General features: G+C 38.4%; 1 protein-coding gene across 42 annotated transcripts in view; it reads left to right on the top strand.

Annotated features, from left to right (window-relative positions):
• Positions 1–21,008, top strand: part of Clasp2 (cytoplasmic linker associated protein 2) — a 190,388-nt gene that overhangs the window by 116,282 nt on the left and 53,098 nt on the right. For 8 of the 42 annotated variants that reach the window (XM_052722702.1, XM_052722747.1, XM_052722999.1 and 5 more), the window contains 9 exons: positions 1,373–1,390; positions 3,812–3,913; positions 4,067–4,093; positions 6,934–6,960; positions 10,299–10,469; positions 12,345–12,452; positions 16,634–16,696; positions 17,598–17,704; positions 20,082–20,105. In XM_052722702.1, the coding sequence (XP_052578662.1) occupies positions 1,373–1,390; positions 3,812–3,913; positions 4,067–4,093; positions 6,934–6,960; positions 10,299–10,469; positions 12,345–12,452; positions 16,634–16,696; positions 17,598–17,704; positions 20,082–20,105 (647 nt within the window). The remainder of the gene's footprint in view (positions 1–1,372; positions 1,391–3,811; positions 3,914–4,066; positions 4,094–6,933; positions 6,961–10,298; positions 10,470–12,344; positions 12,453–16,633; positions 16,697–17,597; positions 17,705–20,081; positions 20,106–21,008) is intronic. The other 34 variants (XM_052722755.1, XM_052722813.1, XM_052722941.1 and 31 more) reach the window with 14 other exon arrangements.

Below are 21,008 nucleotides of genomic sequence, written 5' to 3' on the forward strand. Positions count from 1 at the left end.
GCTTTTTAAATTCCAATATTAAAATTATTGCAGTTTGTCTAGAGTTGCTTTGGTTTAGTAACAAATCTGTACAGTGTTCTGTGTGACACTAGAGAGACATCATCGCAACTTTCTCTTCACTCTGTCAGGGCCTATAGTGTTTGTTAGCTGGAAGTTTGAGCTTTCTTAAAAAATTGGTAAAAAGATACTAAAACAAGACACTTTTTCTATTAATTGTTACATAGACTCTACAAATTGACCTCAATTTTTTTTCTATTTTAATGAAATGGAAGCATTATTTAATCTCAGGTTGCCAACATGATTATTAATTTTAGTATCTCTATTTTAAAGTATGTCATAATTAAAAAGTTTTGAATGAAATGACAGCCATCAGGAGGGGATCTCTCTCTCTCTCTCTCTCTCTCTCTCTCTCTCTCTCTCTCTCTCTCTCTCTCTCTCTTTCTCAGATGTACTCAAACCTTGATATTGCTGGAATATTTAGAAAATCTATCACTTCCCAATCAAAGTATTTCTCTTGTTTGGGTCAGAATCAGCAGCCTTTTTGAGGCATCACTGATGGTGTGTGTCACTGACCTTTTGTAGTAGTGAGTTCTGATGTGTGTACTTGGTCATTTTCAGCAGATTTCACACACATTGTAAGTAATTTTGTTGAGTAAATAGCTGAGGACTATTGTTGGGTCTTTGAATTTGCATGTGCTTTGATGAAAAACTTAGGCAGATGAAACCTAGGTCATGGATTTGATTTCTATACTAGCCAGTTGTTTTTTTTTACCCTCCTAGTTCCTTTATGGGTTACCTTTTGAAAATGAACAGAAAAAATTTCTGCTTTAGAAAAGTCTATATAAAATTTTATTTGCAAGGAAAAGTAATTAAAGAGTTAAATTGTTTTTAAGTAATTAATTTCTCGGATTTCTTCCACCCTTTTAAAATTTTTTTTTTTTTTTTTTTTTTTTTTTTTTTTTTTGGTTTTTCGAGACAGGGTTTCTCTGTGTAGCTTTGCGCCTTTCCTGGAACTCACTTGGTAGCCCAGGCTGGCCTCGAACTCACAGAGATCCGCCTGGCTCTGCCTCCCGAGTGCTGGGATTAAAGGCGTGCGCCACCACCGCCCGGCCTAAAATTTAAGAATGAAATAAAGAAGTGTTCACAAAGAATTTTGCTATTTTTAGTTGTCTGGTTTTAAGTTTTTTGGTGTGAGCTGTGAATCAAATTCTGTCAGATTATTTTTTTTCTCATTTGAATGTTTTCAAGGCTATAGCATATCTAACTACAAGTTATACTCTGCTTTTACCTTTTCACATGAATCTTGGGGGAGGGGATTACCAGGTAACATTTTCAGAATTTGTTGAAATCCTGTTTTATTTCTCTTATTTAGGAACAGCATCTGAAGATGGTAAGAAGTAAATATTTTGTTAGTAACACAAATACCTCTACCACACTGTTTTCATTGGTAGGATTTAAACTAAACAGGCTAATTTATCTACAGACCTTTGTCATTTACCAGCTGTGACAGCTTCTACATTCCACATTTGGTTGTGTTCATTGTCTGTGAATTTTTTTCTAATTCTTCATCATGCAGTTTTGCTTTATATCTTGGATCATCTCATGCTAGAAAAACATAATTGCTTAACATGTTAAATAATATCTTGTATATAATTTCATTTTTCCCAGTAATGATAATAGAAATACTTTTATTTTTGCATTTAAAAAGTTAATGCCAAGTCATTTCTATTTGTAGGAATTCTGCTTTATCATTGGACATCAAATACTTTTATTCCATCTATTTTGAAATGTATCTTTTGATTTTTTTTAATCAGTGACTAGGTAATTGGTCCCTGATTCAAATTGGGTTTGAGAATATAACTACTTGCTGCATATACTTTCCTGAATCAGTTCACCTTCAAAAAATATTTATTCCTTCTGAATTTGTAGAAATGAAGTCAATTTTTATATTTATCTTTCCTGAAGGCTTTCTCATTAAAGCCTTTTATTTTGAACATGATGTTTTTTCTCTAAGTTTGACATGAACGACTATTAACTGTGTGGTGTGCTTAAAATAGTTTTCTGTTTTAAGTTTAAATTGGAGTACTCTAAAAATGTGAATTCTGATACTGAAAATGAATGGCAGCTTACTTCAGCACTTTTTAATTTAAAGCATTAGTATGTGGCTAGAACGTGGATGACTTCAGAAATACTCACTAGGTCTCTCTGCACTACTCTTCAGTTAAGAGGACGTTCTGTCCCGCCCAGAGCAGACTCCTAAAGCCTGAGGGACCTGCAGTGTGGGCTCCCAGGGCCTTGCAGTTGACAGCACTCAGGCTGTGCCCACGAGGCTCCTCCCACTCTTCTGACCTCACCCAGTCCTTCATTTTTAAGTCCTGCTCTTCAGTATGTTCTTTTCTAATCAATGTGGTTATATTGCACTAGTCAGAATTTTGGAATTTCCTACAAATTGTACCTCTTATTTAAAAGATTCTAAACACTTTTTATTTTTAACTGTGTTCAGCATCAGTGTGCATCTGTTTGAGACTTGCTGGAGAGCACCAAAGTGCCTAGCAGTGAAGATTTTACTGCCACTGGTTCTTCCTACTGGCAGCTTACACAGATAGTTTGATGAACTTAATTTCTTTAGTTCAAGAGCTCTAGAAATAGCCAGGTGGGGTGACGCATGTCTTTTAATCATGCAGATCTCAGTGAGTTTCAGGCCAGCCTGATCTACATAGTGAGTTCTAGCAGGACCAGAGACCCTGTCTGCTCTTCCTTCCTCCCAAATCTCTCGAAATACAGTGAGGGTATTTGTAGTCTGGTTTTACAGAGGGCATGAGGTGGAGGTAATCTAGGAAAAAAAGGAGATGAAGTGCCAGCTCTCTGCGATACATACTCTCCTTCCTGAATTCCTCCTAGGAAAGTTGTTTGTCAGGAGAAAAGAGTGAGCACATCCCTGTGTACCTGTGGCCGTCTGATCTAAAAAGATAACTTGGCTGTGGCACCTCTTTAGAAGTACACTGTCAGTTAAAAAGATTGCTTGGGGTTGTTTAAAGCTATGGGGCATATTTGAGAACAGTCTCATTCCCAAGAAACTGGAAATTTTGGGGGGTTTTGTTTTGCTTTGTTTTTGTCTTATGAGTGTCTCACTGTGTAAACCAGGCTGTCCTTGAACTCAAAAAAGAGATCCACCTGCCTCTGCCTCCTAAGTGCTGGGATTAAAGTTATGTACTACCACGTCCAGCGTAATTAGTTAAAACCACTAAATTAGTAATACCAAACTAAGGATGAAAGTCTTCTGTAGTTTGAGTTGATTCTTACATAGAACAAACATGTATAAAGCAGTATATACCTGGGCTTGGTGATATACAGGCTGTAGTCCCAGATACTTGGAAGCCAAGGAATTCCAGATAAGCCTAGGTGAAATGCCATATCAGAAAGCAGACCCTAAACTGTGTACTTTTACATTTTTTTTAAAGAATCTGTGTGAAAGAAAGATTTTCTTTTAATGATTTATTTATTTGCATTGGTGCATTTGTGTGAGGGTGTTGGATCCCCTGAAATTGGAATTACAGACAGTTGTGAGCTACTATGTGGGTACTGGGAATTGAACCCCAGACCTCTGGAAGAACAGCCAGTGCTCTTAACCACTGAGCCATCTGTCTAGCCCTGTACTTTTACCTTTTTAAGAGATGTATAATATGTAAGTAATGGCTGCCTTATTTCAGAATTTATAAAAAAAAATACTTGAAAATAGCGGAGATCCCTCTTCTTAATACTAAATACTATTATAGGAAATATTTTAATCCTGTTAATATTTATTCCTTAGGTCGGGTGAGAGCCAAGCTTTCTGCACCACTTGCTGCTGTGGGGAATGCCAAGACGGATTCGAGAGGAAGAAGCCGGACAAAAATGGTGTCTCAGTCCCAGCGTATGTACTGCTCATCAGTCTCTCCGTGTTTGTCGGTCTGCTAGGATGAATGTGTTTCTTTATACTACTGTGTTAGGAGATGAGCAGGGGATAAATTCAAAGCTGATTTTAAAAGCAACAAGCTACATACTGAGTTCTTGTTCTGTACTTTAGGTTCATCATCACCTGACAAAAATGAAGGTATTTTTTTTCAATGTTTCGGGTCAGTTGTTGTGCATGTTTGGGATTTTTTTTGAGTGGGTGTTGTCTTGTGTTTGTATTAGTAGGGCCACATCATTGATCCACCACTTAGAAAGAAAATCTTCATCTTCTATACAGATGTTTGCATGGAGATACTTTAGACACGAATCTTTAAAGTCAAGGTTCACATTCTACTCAGAAACTTGCAGGTGTGGAAAATTGTGCCATTAGAGGCAAAATGATTTCTAAGTATTAGATAAAATCTGTTTCTATCTGGCAGACACTATGCAAAGAGAGATAAGTAGTGTCTTCTTACTCTCCCCAAAATTTGTTAGATCATCTTAAATTTTGGTCAGTGTTTTAGGCAAGTATATACTGACTTACAGTGAGAGAAAAAAATAGGCTGAAATAACCAATTCTAGTAAATTTCATGTGAAGTTTGAGGTTTGTGTTCTTACTGTTTCATTGGTCACTGAGTTCCTTGAAAGAACAATTAAAAAGCACAATTTTAGGACTAGGTAAAATGAATCATCTGTTTCTGTATTTTCAAACAAGTAACCCATATATAATGGCACGTTTAACTGGAAATAATTTCTTCCATTCCCTCTTGACTAAGAGATTGTCCTCAGCACTCTCTCAAAAATCAGATAGTTTTTCTGAAGAAGTCATGATTAGGGTTCTTCTGTATAACCTAATTAATTATCTTTGAAAATAATGGGTTTAAAGATGATTGTCAGGTTGTAGATGTCCCGTTTGTTTTATTAGCCTGGTTTCTGGATCTTGGGATCAGGGGTGAGGGTTGGGGTAGAGAATAAGGCTCGGAGAGACACTAGGGCCCTTGAGTACATGTCTCACAACACCCTCTTTCCAGCATGAGGATATCCAGCAGACTAGCATCAGGAGCTTTCCACAGGAGTCCTAAACTAAGTGGAAAGATTTGGTAGAATTTGTTTTCCAAATGAAGACTACTTATAGACAGCCAGAATGACACATGGTCCTATGTGTCATAGGACAGATCAAAAGTAGATGATAATGCCACATTCTCCTGTGAGTCTGTGAGCTTTTGGAGTGATTCTTAGAGTACATTAATTAGCAATGTAGCCTCCCTTCTCCTTGAGTACTGCCCAGACCAACATCAGTACAGCCTGGGAGCTAGTTAGAAATGCAGGGTCTCACATACTACCACAGACTATTGAATCTGATCACTGATTGGGTCTGTGTTATTGTAAAGTTTGAAGACTTTGGAACTATAATGCCCAAGGTGGAGTCCTGACTCTTCTAGGTTAAAGTTACTTTATTCCTCTGTACCTACCCATAAAAGGAGGAAGATAATAGCATCTACCCCATGAGACTGTCATGAGCATCAAATGAGAGAGTATATTTAATGCAGTTAAAACAGTATCATCTTGAGAGTAACTGCCATGACTATTACCTGATAAGAGTGTCCTTGTTAAGCTGGAGAGACAGTTCAGCAAGAGCACTGGCTGCTCTTCCAGAGGACCTGGGTTCAATTCCCAGCACCCGCAAGACAGCTCACAACTGTCTGTAACTCCAGTTCTAGGGGATCCGATACCCTTACACAGAGTCTATATAGGTAAAACACCAGCACACATCAAATAAATAAATAAATTAGCCTTTAAAAAAAAGATAGTCTTTGTTATTATTCATAATAAACTGAAACTCATGTTGCTGTTACATATTTCTATACCTGACATTCTTACTGCCCTCATGAAACAGACATAAGCACCGAAGTTAGAATGTTTAAAACTTAAAGAGAATCACAAATTGTCCAGGCCTAGGGTTTAAGGATAAAACTTAATTGTGAGATAATTTTCTGACTTCTTTGCCTTTGTTGGGGCCCTCTTTTTCAATCGTTGCAACTTCAGATCACTTATGAAAAATAGAATTATTTTACATTTGACTTGTTGAACCTCATAGGACTTTAAGATCCAAAGATTTTCCCACTATAAAATCAGGCAAGTCTAAGATCACATTAGAAAGATTTTATTTGTTTGCTTGTTTATTAACTTGAATGAGTATGTGTCCCTTTCAGATTCTTTATTAAAAAGATGTGTGATTTGTATGCAAGTTTCTTCACAACCTATTTGTATAGGAGTATTACTGTGACCTCCATCTTCACTTCGTTGTAGTGATTCATGAGGGGTTGCATGGTTTTGTATTCTCATCTAGTGGGAAAAAAAGAAAGAGAGAGAGAGAGAGAATCTTTTGGATCAAAGCAGGTGTGTTGAGGTTCACCAGAATAAATGAAAGCAGACCTAATGGAGAGACTTGTAGATTTACTTTAAGAAGAACTGTGTCCTCACTCTGGTGGTGACTGGTAGTGTACAGATGATGTACAGCCTGTCAGTAGCCTTCTCCCTTCCACCCACCTCTTGCTTTTCTGTGAATCATAAGAAAAATTAAATTCGTAGCTTTTCATCTCCTTTTTTCTTCAGCTATAAGATGTGTTATTTTTTTCCTATATCTAATTTTCAATTAAATGTTTAAATAACAAAATTGTAAACATTTAACGACTTAGATTTGGGACTTCCCATAATGGACAAGCTGAAGAATGTGCATTAACTTTGCACTTTCATTTCATCTGCTTTGTACATGAGTGTCAGCTGTAAAAACTGTTAAGTGTGCTGCTTTTGTGACAGACGTTTGTGCTATGGAATTTTTTTAAAGTTTGCTCTTTCTTTGTGTTAGGTTTTTTTTTTTTTTTTCCTTGAGAACTGACTAAAGCTTTGTTATTTCCATCTGCCATCCATTTTAAAACTGCTCCTCCCCTCTTGGTGGATTATAACCCTTACCCTAATTCTGCCTTTACACTTGTTCAGGATCACAATCTGCTAATACCATTGGTGGTAAGACTCTATAGACTTGATGTGCGCACCTGTTGTTTGCTCACCTGTTCTCATTCACAAGAATGAGGTCTATTCAGCAGAAATTCATATTCGATAATATTCCACCACTCTGTGACTGTACTGCAGCCAAAACTGCTCGTGAGTTCTCTTTGGCCTGTCTTTCTAATATCGTGAAGGCCCTAAAAAATTTAAATTATCCAAGTTGACTTTACAGATATAAATATTGAGAAGAGAGGGACCCATAGTAACATTTTTAAATTCGGCAACATGAAAAAAATAGTTATCTAACTTCAAGTTTTGCTTCTGGGACATTTCTGTTCCATACTCTTCTCTAGGGTGAGCATGCCCTTTTCTTCAATTCTGGTGACTCTGCTAGAGAAAGAGCCTCAGTATTTAATTTTAGGTATAAATGATTCCCAGTTATAGGTGATGGAAATATCCTAGTCTTCCGGGAGAAGAGAGGATATGCTTACATGAAATGAGTATTGCTAACTTCATTCCTTAAGGAGAGGGCATGCGTGTGTTTAAGTATCTAGAGATTGAACTTGCACACTTTTAATCAATTCAGTGAATGCAAAGTAATATGCTTCTAAACTGCACGTTTATGTCTGCTGAATAGACCCACATTTCATGGAGTTCTCTAGTCTTTCCTAACAGTACCTCCACCCACACAAATGTATTACTGGTTTTAACAGAATTCATACTGTATGTGCTCAGTTCATTATAGTTTCTATATCATTGCGAGTTTTCTCATAACTTCCATTGGCCTCGCTTGCATTGTGAGTTTGTGGCATGTTGGGTGTTTGGGTATTTTTGTGTGTATGTCTAGTTTAGATATTGCATGGAGAAAACAGATGCCTCAGATATCCTTCAAAGGAGAAAGAAACCAGATTTGAAGATTCTTCACCTGCAACATCATGAAACTTTTGAGTGAACGATCATTTTAAAGTAGATGAATAATTTCCCTATAATTTAGAAACCTTCTACTCAATAAGTAAATTTTTATTGTCACAAGAAGCACTGCTTTTTCATTTTATAATATTGCTATCCCCAGTGGAATATATTTTTTGTATGTGTGTGCTAATGACATTTAAGAACTAACCAAGAATATGAATTGGACTAAGTAAACCATGCCCAGAAAACATAACAATAAGGATCACAGCAGACCACTTCCAGTTTGCTCGTTATTTGTTAGCCTGCATAGAGTAGCGCAGTCAGGAGCTTTTAAAGCTTTTGTTTTTGAAAGTTCCCAAGAACTCGTTCAAGTTACTTTAAGACAGCTTGCTATAATTTAAAATGGCACCCTCTGTAAGGAGGATGAGACAGTCCTGAAATGCCTGCCTTGTACACAGTGCCCTTTTGACAGCCAGTGCTCATTCCCATTGGCATTTGACTCTTTAATCTGCTGGTTGGAAATGAGACACAATTGAGTAAGATTGTGCAGTATGAGCAGTGACTTACAGTGTAGTAAATGTGGGTAGCAAAGAGAAAACGTTTCCCCTGAAGATTTGTTTAAATGCAAGTTTAACTTTTCTATACTATTACCATTCAGTTAGATTGTATCTTTGAGCTGTCTGATCCATTTTTTTATTCAATGTACACATAAAAACACTTCAGTCAACCAAGTCATCCCCCTTAAAAAAGGTAGCCCGTGTGTTTCTAGTTTAAAAGTGGGTTTCTTCCCGAGAATGGTTGTACATCCCTACAATCCTAGCACTTAGGGGGTAAAAGCAGGAGGATCACTTCAAATTCTAGACCAACCTAAAGTAGTCAAAAATGCCCTCTCTAAAATGCATCTCTTAACGCTGCTTACTCCATACCCAGATCTCTGGGAGTTTTTCTGGCTCTCCCTCTTTATCTCCCTGACTACATCTCTGACTTCTTTGGCATTTCCCTGGGAGTTCTGGTCTACCCTTAGTACTTGAGTGTCCTAGAATGTGGCCAAGCAAGGGCTCTATGCCTTCAAATAGCAAAAAACAAAATTTTCTTTCCCAGCTGGCCCAGTTTTGTCAACATTTAATTTAAATTTAGTGCTTTTATGTGTTCTTTGATAATGTCATACTTTGTATACTATGTATCATGGTCATACAGTTTCCCTTACCTTTATTCCCAGTCCCTCTATCTTCCCCTTCCACCTTCATGTCCTTTTAAAAAAACATAAATAAATAACCGGCTGAGTCCTATTAATGCTACCAGCATGTGTGTGTGAGGAGGTGACCTACTAGGGTCCACACCATGGGAAAAGAAAATTGACTCTCCCTTCCCCAGTAGCCATCAACTGCCGAAAGCTCTTCAGGTATGGGTGGGGCCTCCTGAGCCCTTCCTCCATCGATGCTGGCCTATTAACTGGATGGATCAAGTGCAGGGCACCTAGGCTGCTGTGAGTTAGTGAATATAGTAGTTATGTCATGTCCCCAAACTACATTTCACAGCACTGCTTCCCTCACCCCTTACCTTCTTTCTCTAATGCCTTCTGCAATGTTTTCTGAACCTTATATGTCGGGGAGCTTAATAGAGAAATCCCATTTAGAGCTGAGCACTCAATGGTTGCTTATTCTAAGCTCTTTGGACAGTTAGGAGTCTCTGCATTAATCACTGCCCGCTGCAAAAAGAACCTCTCTGACCAGATTGGAAAACAGCACAGTTTTTAATTTTGTAAAATTTAAAAATATGAATAGCACCACCTGACCATGCCCAGAGATATTTCATAAGGCAAATTATTTTAAGAAAAAGCAAGTTGTCATTGTTATGTACACAGCACAAATAATAGTAGTAGTAGAATTTACATCCTTTTAAGTAGTAGTCGTAATAGAGTTTACATCCTTTTAAGTAATGCTTTCCACAGAGCATCTTAACCATATCAAACACAGTGTCAAATATGGGATCGCTCTGGGAATCTTTTTACTGTTGGTCCCAAAAATCCCAGTACTGGGGCTAGATAGATAGTTCAGTGGCTAAGAGCACACTGACTGCTTTTCCAGAGGACCTGGGTTCAATTCCCAGCACCCACATGGCAGCTCACAATTGTCTATAACTCCAAGATCTGACATCCTTACACAGATATACATGCAGGCAAAACACTAATACACATAAAATACAAAGAAATATTTTTTTTAAATCCCAGTAATGTTGCCATTATCAAACATAAGCTTGAGTAGTTTATTCTTCAGTGCTGGTATACGGAGTACATTTTCCCCAGCAGGTTACATTTGTTCATAAATCTTCCTCAGTTCATTTCTTTGCTCTTAGAACCTGACATACTACCACAGTTTTCTGGTCTTTTTGCGAGTTCCCATGGCATCAATGTTTGCATATTTTTATATGTGTTTCCTGTTTAGCTGGCAGCCGTTCTGGGTCTCCAGGAAGAGTTCTAACCACAACAGCCCTCTCTACTGTGAGCTCTGGTGCTCAACGAGTCCTGGTCAGTTCAGCTTCAGCACAGAAGAGAAGCAAGATACCAAGGAGCCAGGGCTGCAGCCGAGAGGCCAGCCCCTCTAGGCTTTCAGTGGGTAAGACTGGGTGCGAGCTGCCACCTTGGGCTCCCTTGAAAGTTCAAGGAGAATTAACGTGGAGGTTGCGGAAATGTAGGGTATGAATTGAATCTTGACGTGTGTGCACACGGGCACTCACACAGGCACATGTGGAGGTCGGAGGGCAACTTGTAGGAGTCGTTCTCTATCTCTACCAGTTCTGGGATCAAACTAAGAGAGATTGACAGGAGTGCCTGAGCCATCTTGATGACTTTTGTAATATTCAACGCTATGCATTTGCTTCATAAGATGACTTTAAAGTTGAAACTTGGCTCAGTGGGTAAAAGCACTTGCTGCTCTTTCATAGGACCTGAGTTTGGTTCCCACCATCCATGTTGGGCTGTTCACAACCACCTGTAACTCCAGTTCCAAGGATTCTGGCGCCATCTCCTGGCCTCTGTAGGGACTCACACGTGGCACACACTTAACACTCACAAACATGCACACATAAATAACTTTATTTTTTGCTGTTTGTTTCATTGTTGAACCATGGTTTCACTCTGTAGCCCTGGCTATCTTGGAACTCGCTCTGTAGACCAGGCTGGCCTCCAGCTCACAGAGATCCACCTGCCTCTGCTTCCCAAGTGCTGGGATTACAGGCGTGTGACAACACAGCTGGCTAAGTACTTTTTTTTAGGTTGTGAACTGTTGGGCATAGTGACTAAGCTTGGGGCAGAGGCAGAAGTATAGTGAATTTTAAGTCAGCCAGGGCTACATAGCAAGACTCTGTCTCTTACAAATTATTTTAAAGACAAAAATATTATGAAAAGTATTTATTTTGTTGTGAGTAAAGTTTGCTACCAGGACATAGTCTGCCGTGACCCACCTCTTCTTAGAGGACACTGAGTGCTGTGTATTGCAGAGTGTGGGAAGGAACATCTGGCTGCTTTGGTCTACAGTGAGGCCTTCCTAGGTGTTTTCCCAACAATTTCTGACTTTTTGTGTTTTTTTTTCAAGCTTTTATAAAAGAGCCATATTTTCTTCTCATATCCTTACTGACATTGTCCTCTCAGTAAGACTCATGATGGGTGGAACTTCTTGCCCTAGAGTTGCTCCTTCCTTTGTGTGGGTAGTGGCCTGGCCCTCGGGGAGTCCCCTTTCACTGCTTTCCCAGATTGCGGGAACTCATCCTTAGATCTCCTCATTTTTCTTGATTTACTCTTTTGCTTTGCCTCATACACTTTCTCAAATAAATTCCTCAGAAATTATGTTTAGGAGTCCAGGTTTTTGTCACTGCATAAGAATGTCTTTATTTAGTTAAGAGCTGGGGACTTCCTTCAGGAAATCTTCAGATTTGTAACACCAAGGGCTTCTGGGATTTCATCCTCACTAACTAGCTTCCTTTTGTTTTCCAGACATTACTTTAGATTCTTCTTATTCTTACTTTTTTTTTTTTTTCTTTCTGGTTTTTCCAGACAGAGTTTCCCTGTGTAGCTCTGGCTGTCCTGGAACTCACTCTGTAGACCAGGCTGGCCTCGAGCTCATAGATCCACCTAACTCTGCCTCCTTAGTACTGGGATTAAAGAGGTGCGTCACCACTGCCCAGTCTAGATTCTATATTATACCTTCAGTCAGTACTCAGATTTTTCTGGCACTTTTTTTCCCTGTATTTGTATTTCGAGTTTTTATTTATAAGGGGTCAAAAAAGATATGAATTGAAAGCTACATTGTGAGTTTGAGACTTGTCTGCTTCATGGGTCTAGACACTTGGTCTCAAAAGAGAAAAGAATAAACAAGTAATTTATTTTCAGTCCCAAAACCAACTTGTTATTAATCAGTTCTTGAAAAACTGAAACTATGTTTGGAAAGCCTAACTTCTGCCTTCTGTTTCCTCTTGCTGCTGCTGCGTGTCAGCCCGGAGCAGTCGTATTCCTCGACCCAGTGTGAGTCAAGGCTGTAGCCGGGAAGCCAGTCGAGAGAGCAGCAGGGACACGAGCCCAGTCCGCTCTTTCCAACCTCTTGGTAAGTGTCTGAGCAGGTGGGAGGCACACTGCTTTCCCAGGGAATGGGCTGTCAACTTCGGGAAACCTCCGTGTTCCTGGAATTCGGTGTTCTTCACCAGTGCTATCTTGGTCATTCTGAGGAGAGAGTCCAAGGATTGAATACATTGAGTCATGTGGCTAGCCTTTGTAACTTACCTTAAATGAGCAAGTCAATCATAAATGGATTCCTGTCACAATCAAGTCAGTGTTACCTAGATAGAAACTCAGAATATCAAACTTAATTTCTGTACTAGGAAGGTTGAGTCAAGATCATAAATGAAACCAACCTGGCTTACATACTTCTCTTTAAGAAGACGAGAAAAGGAAGTTTGAATTCAAAACCTAGAGAATTAGAACATGTTTTAAATATTAATTTACTTTCAAGTGAAGTACGGACTAGTTTGATTAAATAAATTTTATACCTTTTTAACAGAAAAAGTGACTTCAACTTAGGTCATTTAATATAGTCTTCTAGAAAGACAGCCACAAAATAACATGAACTTCTCATCATAGGGAAGGATTGACATTTTATAGTGTCTTATATATATTTTTTTTTTTTTTTTGGTTTTTCGAGACAGGGTTTCTCTGTGTAGCTTTGCGCCTTTCCTGGAACTCGCTTTGGAGACCAGACTGGCCTCGAACTCACAGAGATCCGCCTGGCTCTGCCTCCCGAGTGCTGGGATTAAAGGCGTGCGCCACCACCGCCCGGCTAGTGTCTTATATTTTAATTACCATGTAGCTAATGTTGTGTCACTGAAATGAAACTTATTTCTGATTATACAATGTCTTGTATCTTTGATTGTAATACTGTATTTGCCACCATTATAAAAGTATTAAATGATTTTTAAGGCCTTAATATTTCCAGGATAACTGGAGAAGCAGAATATTTTGCTTTGAGGATGTTTGAATTTTTTCTCTCTACCTTTTCATGCGTGGATCTCCTTTTCTGTACATTTAAGAGTAATAGTGTATGTAAGAATTAGGAACGTTTGGAAGTTTGTATACAACAACAAAATACTTGAAAGGCAATACTGGGCCCACAGCAAGTATTCAGTTACCATGGCCACTTCCCTTCCATCACCATGCTATGACTGTTCTTTTCCTCCCTCAGCTTACCCTAAAAGCAGTTCACTACACTTCGGTGTCAGGGTGCTCAGACTTGAATGATATATGCATTTATATAATGTTAATAGTGTACTGAAAGGAAATGTGTCGGGAAGAAACCAAATGTGTTTCTGTACATCTTAAGCTTGCACAATAATTTAAGATTGCAGAAAATGTATAACCAAGTACTTCAGTTTTTTTTTAAAAAAAAAAAAAGGTAAGCATGGAGCTCGAGAGATGGTCAGAGGTTAGGGTACTGGCTGTTCCTCCAGAGGACCCAGGTTCAGCTCCTAGACCCTTCCTGATGACTATTACTGTCTGTAACTCTAGTTCCTGGGGTCCAGCACCACCTTCTGTCCAGCAAGGGTACCAGGTACACAGGCATAGATGCAGGCAAACATCTGTACGTGGAATATTAAATAAAATATCAGGAAGCCAGAGAGAGAGAGAGAAGACAAAATGACCAGCATGGTTAGTTGGGCACAGTGACACACACCTGAAATCCCAGCAGTCCGGGAGGCTAGGCATTGGAAGTTTGAGGTCAGCCTGCAACATAGCAAAATACTCTTTCAAAAACAAGAACAACAACAAAAACTATAACTATGATTAATAATCCAGTTTTTTAAAGAAATGTGTGGTGCTGGGAATTGAATGTCGGACCTTCCACATTCTAGATAAGAGTTCTGCCACTGAGCTATATCCTCTACTCTAAAAAGCACTTTTCTAAGGGTGTGTGTGTGTGTGTGTGTGTGTGTGTGACCAACTTATATAGCTCAGGCTGGCCTTAAGCTAGCTATGTGGCTAAGGCTTGCTTTGAATGCCTGATCCTCCTACCTTAACTTTCTGAGTCCTGGGGTTACAGGATTATGCCACCATACCTAGCTAGGCCATTAATATTCTAGATTAATTTAAAAGCTTCCATTTGACAAGTTACTTAGATTTATTATTACAGGCAACTATTTCCTGATTCTCAATAAACTTTCTATTTAGGATAAAGATGCTAAAAGATTTTTTCAGTCTCTAGGTCAGTTTTCAGGAATGCTTCTGTAATCTCTTTATTTACATAAAAGTAGTGCACAGCACCCCATGTGGTGGCATATGCTGAATCCCTGCATTCAGGAGGCTGATTATCCTGTTTGTTTCACAGGGGTAGCAACCCAAAGGTTAGGCCATTCTCGCCATTCCCATTTTCTGTACCCTGTAGTCCTTCCTACACATGCTGACTTGATGGAATCTTTTTGTCCTCTGTGACTTTGAATAGTTATACTCAACACATAGATTCTATAACTTATCTCATGGTACCGGTAGCACAAGGCCAGTGTGAAGCTTTGAAAATACAAGAAATCATAGCTGAGCAAAGTTCCACCTCTTTGGAACTTACCCCTTCCGATTCCATTTATTTCAGGAACCAAGAATTAAGAAGAGTGTTCTGTATTATAACCATGGACATGATACCTCTTCTGTATATTGTAGCCCCACCCACATGACACCTCTTACTTAGGTAAACTGTAACCATGGGTGTGATGCCTTACTTATCTGTCTTGTAGCCACAGGTGTGAAACTGCCGACTTACTGTCTGAGACCAAAGGACTGTTGACTCCTGAAAAGTTTTCAGATTTTCAGCCACGAGGCATTTCCATATCATGACTCAATTCTTCACCATATTAGACTATTCCCTTACATAATATTAAAGCTGGGTAGTAGGGTTATCTACTGGCTTGTTAGTACTGGCCTTCAGTACTTAGTAGCTGTTTGTGCACTATTCTCTGTCTAATCCTTCTTTCCTTCAGTCTTTTTGATGAATTTACTGTTTTATGAAGCCCATCCTGTAGGAAAGGCAAAAGTGATTCCTGTTACAAAAAATAGTTAGCAGCTCTCACTAATGCAGCTGAGGAGCATGAATTTAAAATGAAAGCTATGTATTTCATTAAACATTGAAATATATTTATGTGGTTGTTTATTTCAGGATGTAAGACAAGAATCAGCTTCATGTACTGTCAAAATCTGAACAGAAGTCTAAAATGCCAAAGTGTGATAAGTTTAGGTTATAAGTGGTATTTTGGGGGATTGGTTACAGATTTTTAAGGGGTTTTATTAGGTTATTGATGCTTTTTTTGATGCTCAAAAGCTTCCATTTTTCAATAGTCCATTACCAAATGCAGATGTAATAGTCTATGGACTATTATGAATAAAATGCACATTAACGTAAGTGAAGTCAATGATTTTTGAATAATCTGAACGTTTTCTGTGTACTTTCTGAAAACAAAGGTCTTGAAAGAATACAGATCCTGAGTTATAGCACTTTCAGGTGTGGTTTTCATCACATAAATCAGCCTCTGTGCTCTAATTCCCCATCTGTCTTAGTCTGTCCAGCCTGCTATAACATGCTCTAGACTCAGTACTTTGAAGTGACCAGGGTTTATTCTCACAGTTCTGGAGGCTGGGATGTCCAAGATGAAGGTACCATCCATTGTCTGCTGAGGGCCCTTCTGGCTCATGGATCTTGTGGTGATGTCCTCTGTAGAAGGAACTGCTTAGTTCTCTGGAGTCTCCTTTATGAGTACCTTGCTCTCATGACCAGATTGTCTTTTAGAGACACCACTTACCTTTTAATATTTGGGGTCAGGATTTCAACATAGGAATGGAAAGGCACAAAAATTCAGACCTATAAAATTGAAATACTAACTCTCACTGAGTATTCGAGAGTAAAGGAGATAAGATATTATTAGTTGCCATAGTGGTTTTTTTTTTTACTACAAGTGTTTGTTTTTTGTTTTGTTTTCATGCTTGTACTTTTGACATTTCCCTCCATTTGAATACTTGCCTTTTTTTGTCTTCTACAGGCCTGTGTCTGTCCACTTAGGTACAATTTGTATGTGTGTCAGGGTTGATCTTGCAATACTAGTTAATGTTCATTTGCCATATGTGGCGATACTCTGATCGTTAACTATAAAGAGTAACACCACTGTTAACTAACTCTCCTTGCCGACAGTAGTGCTGCCACTATTCCTTGTTTCTGTGGTGATAGATGAGGTTTGTATGGTCCTGTTATTCCAGCCTCCAGACACCATTCCAGATCCACTGGTGCCCTCTACGCCCCCGATGTGTATGGGGCCTCAGGTGAAGGATGAGTACATTTTCACTGTCATCTCTGCATTCATCTCAGATTTGTCCTTTTCCGTTTTTTATCACATAATATTCATTTTAAAGTTAATTTGTGTTATTTAAGTTTAATTTATTAGAGAATAAATCACTTGGTTTTCTTCCCCCAAGTAACTATCCTCCCTTTAGCAACCTTAGCATTTTCTAACTGGCAGATGGGCATTGCTTTTTGTTGGTTGGTTGGTTGGTTGGTTTTTTCTTTTCTTTCCCCCTTTTTTTTTGGTATAACGTGTCATTTTTAAATATAGAATTGTTTTATGTTCTCAGTTATGTACTTCATCTTTATATATGTGTGTTAAAAAAAAAAAACCAAAATGGTGGATGAAGTGTTTTAATTGTAAACAGAGGTATGCAAAACAGTTGGTGGGCAGGTGAGAATTCATCTCTTGTTTGTCTATACATGTCAGACCATTGGGCACATAGTAGTCACTTAATGGTTATCCAACAGTCTGTTTTAGCTAAAGAATAAAATCAGTTATTCTGAAGGAGAGATTATAATTGGAGCCTTTCTTGTGGTGAGTTGCTGGTGTGACTTCGTAGCTCTGGGTTACTTTATGGTTTGCTTCATTTGGGGAGCCTTGCCTGTACTGGCAGAGCCATGGTCTCCCTGTTCTACCAAGTAAACAGTGGTTCTTTAAATTTGTTTCTAATTTGTCAATAATTTTGATTGCTTTTTCCCTTTCACTTGACCAAAACCTCATTGTGCCCAGAAAAATACAATATTGCTTTTAAAATGCTTTGTCCCATTGGTTTTTTTTTCCTTTCCCCTTATTAAGAGTTAAATCCCACCCACAACCCCTTGCATTATTACATTTGTGACTGTCTGATAGCTGTTTTCCTTCTTTGTCTGGTGAATTAGGTCCAGGATATGGGATCAGCCAGTCAAGCCGATTGTCATCCTCTGTCAGTGCCATGCGAGTCCTGAACACAGGCTCCGACGTGGAGGAAGCGGTCGCTGATGCCTTGGTACTTTTCTCCATCTTCCTGTCCATGTAGATGTTCCTAGTCAATAAAGCCTGTATGTGAGAGAGCCTTCCCTGTGTGGGAGAAGGAATGAGAAATTCTAGATTAAACCTAAGAAGACAAAATGTAGACAGTATAAGTAGCAGAGTAATACATTAATGATCAAGCCTTACTAATATTCAGAATTTTAAGCCAGATCAGTAATCTTAAATGGGTATCAGGAACAAAAAATCTTGATGTTTTTAATAATAGCAGTATCATGTTTAATGCACTGTGATCTACTGACTGCATGGCAAATAGATCAGTACATTTGTATGTATACTTACAAACATGTAATTTCAAGGTTATCTTCACCTTGAGTTTGTAGGGGTTTGCTTTGTTTTGGAGACAGGCTTTCACTGTGCTGTCTTGGCTGTCCAGGAGCTCTCTATGTAGACCCTGCTGACCTTGAACTCACAGAGTTCCACCTGCATTGGCCTCCTGAGTGCTAAGATTAAAGGCATGTACCACCATGCCTGGACTGATTATTTATTTAAGATGTTTTCCTGGTTCTTTATGCTCCACATATTTAAAAATGAGCATTTAAAACACTGCAGGATTGGGGTATTTGTAGGAAGAATGCTGTGTACTATATGTATGTATACATATATATAAACACTGTTCTTATGTAAAATTATGAAGACTTGAAATGCTGGGTGGAATTTATTTGGTTATCTCCCCTAGTCAGTCCAATATGACTCTTTATCTTTCATATTATGGCTTACAATTAGGGTGTGGCTGAATGGTAGAAAAACTGACCTAGCATGCATAATGCCATGGGTTCAGTTCTTAACACTCAAAACAGGGTGACTCAAATAATGATGATAGGAATCCTCTGTTTCAAAATATGTATTCATTTTCTCTTTAAGAGCTATTAGGATTGGTACTGGCATTGGACTCAGAGCCTTGTTCATGCTGAATTTCTACCTGGAATTTATGGAAGGCCTTACCCTTGTGTTTGGTGGTTCCATCTGGTGCAGGAGCCTGTACATCCCAGGCGAGCAGCATACCACTGAGCTAGCACTCTGTGCCCCTCAGCTTAAAAAAAACCAACCAAACAAACAAACAAAAGCAGACCAATATTGTGAAAAAAATATTTTTAGTTGTAGATGTGAAAGACACATTTTTTAAATATTCATTGGTAATAGCTGTGATTTATTGCATATCATCAGACGTGATAATAACAATGTTGACTTTCTGTCTTTAACTCAAGCTGCGAGAGTTTTTAATATAATTAGAGGCTCTGTTCTTCTGAGTGTGGGATGTGTTGATCACATTTTCTGATGGCATTTAATCAATCAGATGTTTTAAGGTTTTTTTGTTTTTGTTTTTTGGTTTTGGGTTTTCAAGACAGGATTTCCCCATGTAACAGCCCTGGCTGTCCTGTAACTCGCTCTGTAGACCAGACTGGTCTCAAACTCCCAAGTGCTAGAATGAAAGGCAAGCGTCACTACCTCCTGGCTTAAGTTTTTATTATGCCTTATTCTGTTTCCCAAATGATGTTTTCCAGGTTGCTTTTTTTTTTAAGTTTAATGATTTGCCATTTAACTTTTGCTTGCATAGTTTTAGGGATTGACTTGGTTATTCTTGAGTTGCTGTTTATACAAGCAAGAAAGATGATAGCTTCAAGTTATGTGGAAATATTTAACCAAAAAGTTGTTCTAAAATTTATTTTTATATATATGGATATTTTGCCTGAATGTCTATCTTTGCACCATCTGCGTGCCTGGTACCAGTGGAGGTCAGAAGAGGCAGGCATCAGAATCCCTGAAACTGGAGTTACAGATGGTTGTGAGCTTCCATGTAGAAGCTGGGAATTGAACCCAGGACCTCTGGAAGAGCAGCCAGTGCTCTTAATCCCTGAGCTATCTCTCCAGCCCTTTTTTTTTTTTTTTTTTTTTTCCCATTGAGACGAGTTCTCAGTGTGCGGTTCTGGCTGACCTGAAACTCACTATATAGACCAGGTGAACCTCATCATTTGCATAGCACAGATGTAACTATCAAGTTAATGGAAAATTTCCAACTACTAAACCAAATTTGTACCTGGAGAAATAAAGTCTAATTTAGAAGTGGCAAAAGGGCTATAAATAGTAAGAATACTTTGAATTTCTTTAGGAAACTGTTGATAGAAGTATTTTTGTAGTTTAGGTGTTTCTTTTTTAATTAAAGGATACTGACAAGATTAAAGATACAACCTGATTAAACAGTTCTTTGTTATTTGAATGTTATAAAACTGAATATTTCTGATCGTGGGCGTTGTTAATGCCAAGTTCACTGTGCTGTTTAGCAAAATGTTCTTCATTATTTTCAATTTCTCTCTTTAAAAATTGGCTGCTCTCAGCTCTTAGGAGACATACGGACTAAGGTATAGACATCACTATTTTCTGACATCTTATGATATCATAACTTTTTTTCTCTCCTTCATCAATTTAACAGATAATAGTCATCTATAAAAAATTAAAGTGGAAGTAATAAAACCCTTAGCTGTCCATCTGTTATTCTGTCACTGTGATTGTCTATGGGGGATACTGACTGAACACAGTGTTTGGGGAAGGTGCCACTTTTTTTATACATGAGGTGAGCTGTTTATACTGGAGTCTTTCATAGAACTGTCCTGGAGCCCACCTGAATAGACACTGTCGTTCTGAATTGAGTTAGTTAGTGTCTGTAGGTCGGTATGAGAGAGTTAGTAATGGCAGCAGCTTTGGAAATCTTTTGATTATTTATGTTAAGATAGTGTATCTTTAAGATTTTAACATCTGTAGATGCTTGGGAATTTTGCGTTCCTGCTACACTTAGTGTGTTTCGTGGCAGTAGCTCCCCTTCTCCCCAGCCAAACCCAAGTATCAGAGCACATACTTTTTTTTTTTTTTTTTTCTAATTTCTACAGGAAAATCTCAAACGAGCAGTTTACTCTACCTCATGCCACTTTTAATATGAAAGGAATAATGGGCAGTTATATAAATTATGGACCTTACAGTCAAGAAATGAAAGGAACCTCGACTGGTTTCTCTTGCAGAATAAGCTACAGGACATAGATTACATTGGGAAAACTCTAGGGACATAAAAGCATCTTGCTTCCTAAAAGTCTTAGTGAGCATAACACTTTCTCATTGTATTTTACTTCTCTTGAAAGCATAAAGGTTAGAACAAGGGGGAAATGGCAAGATAAATAGAAAAGAAGAGATACATAGACAGGAAAGAGCATGGTATTTTACATGAGAAAATCCTGGTTCTACTCCTCTCAAAAGGTGGTATTTTCTTCTTA

Source organism: Peromyscus californicus, unplaced genomic scaffold, assembly GCF_007827085.1.
Source record: "Peromyscus californicus insignis strain IS unplaced genomic scaffold, ASM782708v3 Scaffold_11__1_contigs__length_118956290, whole genome shotgun sequence".
Classification (NCBI taxonomy): Eukaryota; Metazoa; Chordata; class Mammalia; order Rodentia; family Cricetidae; genus Peromyscus; species Peromyscus californicus.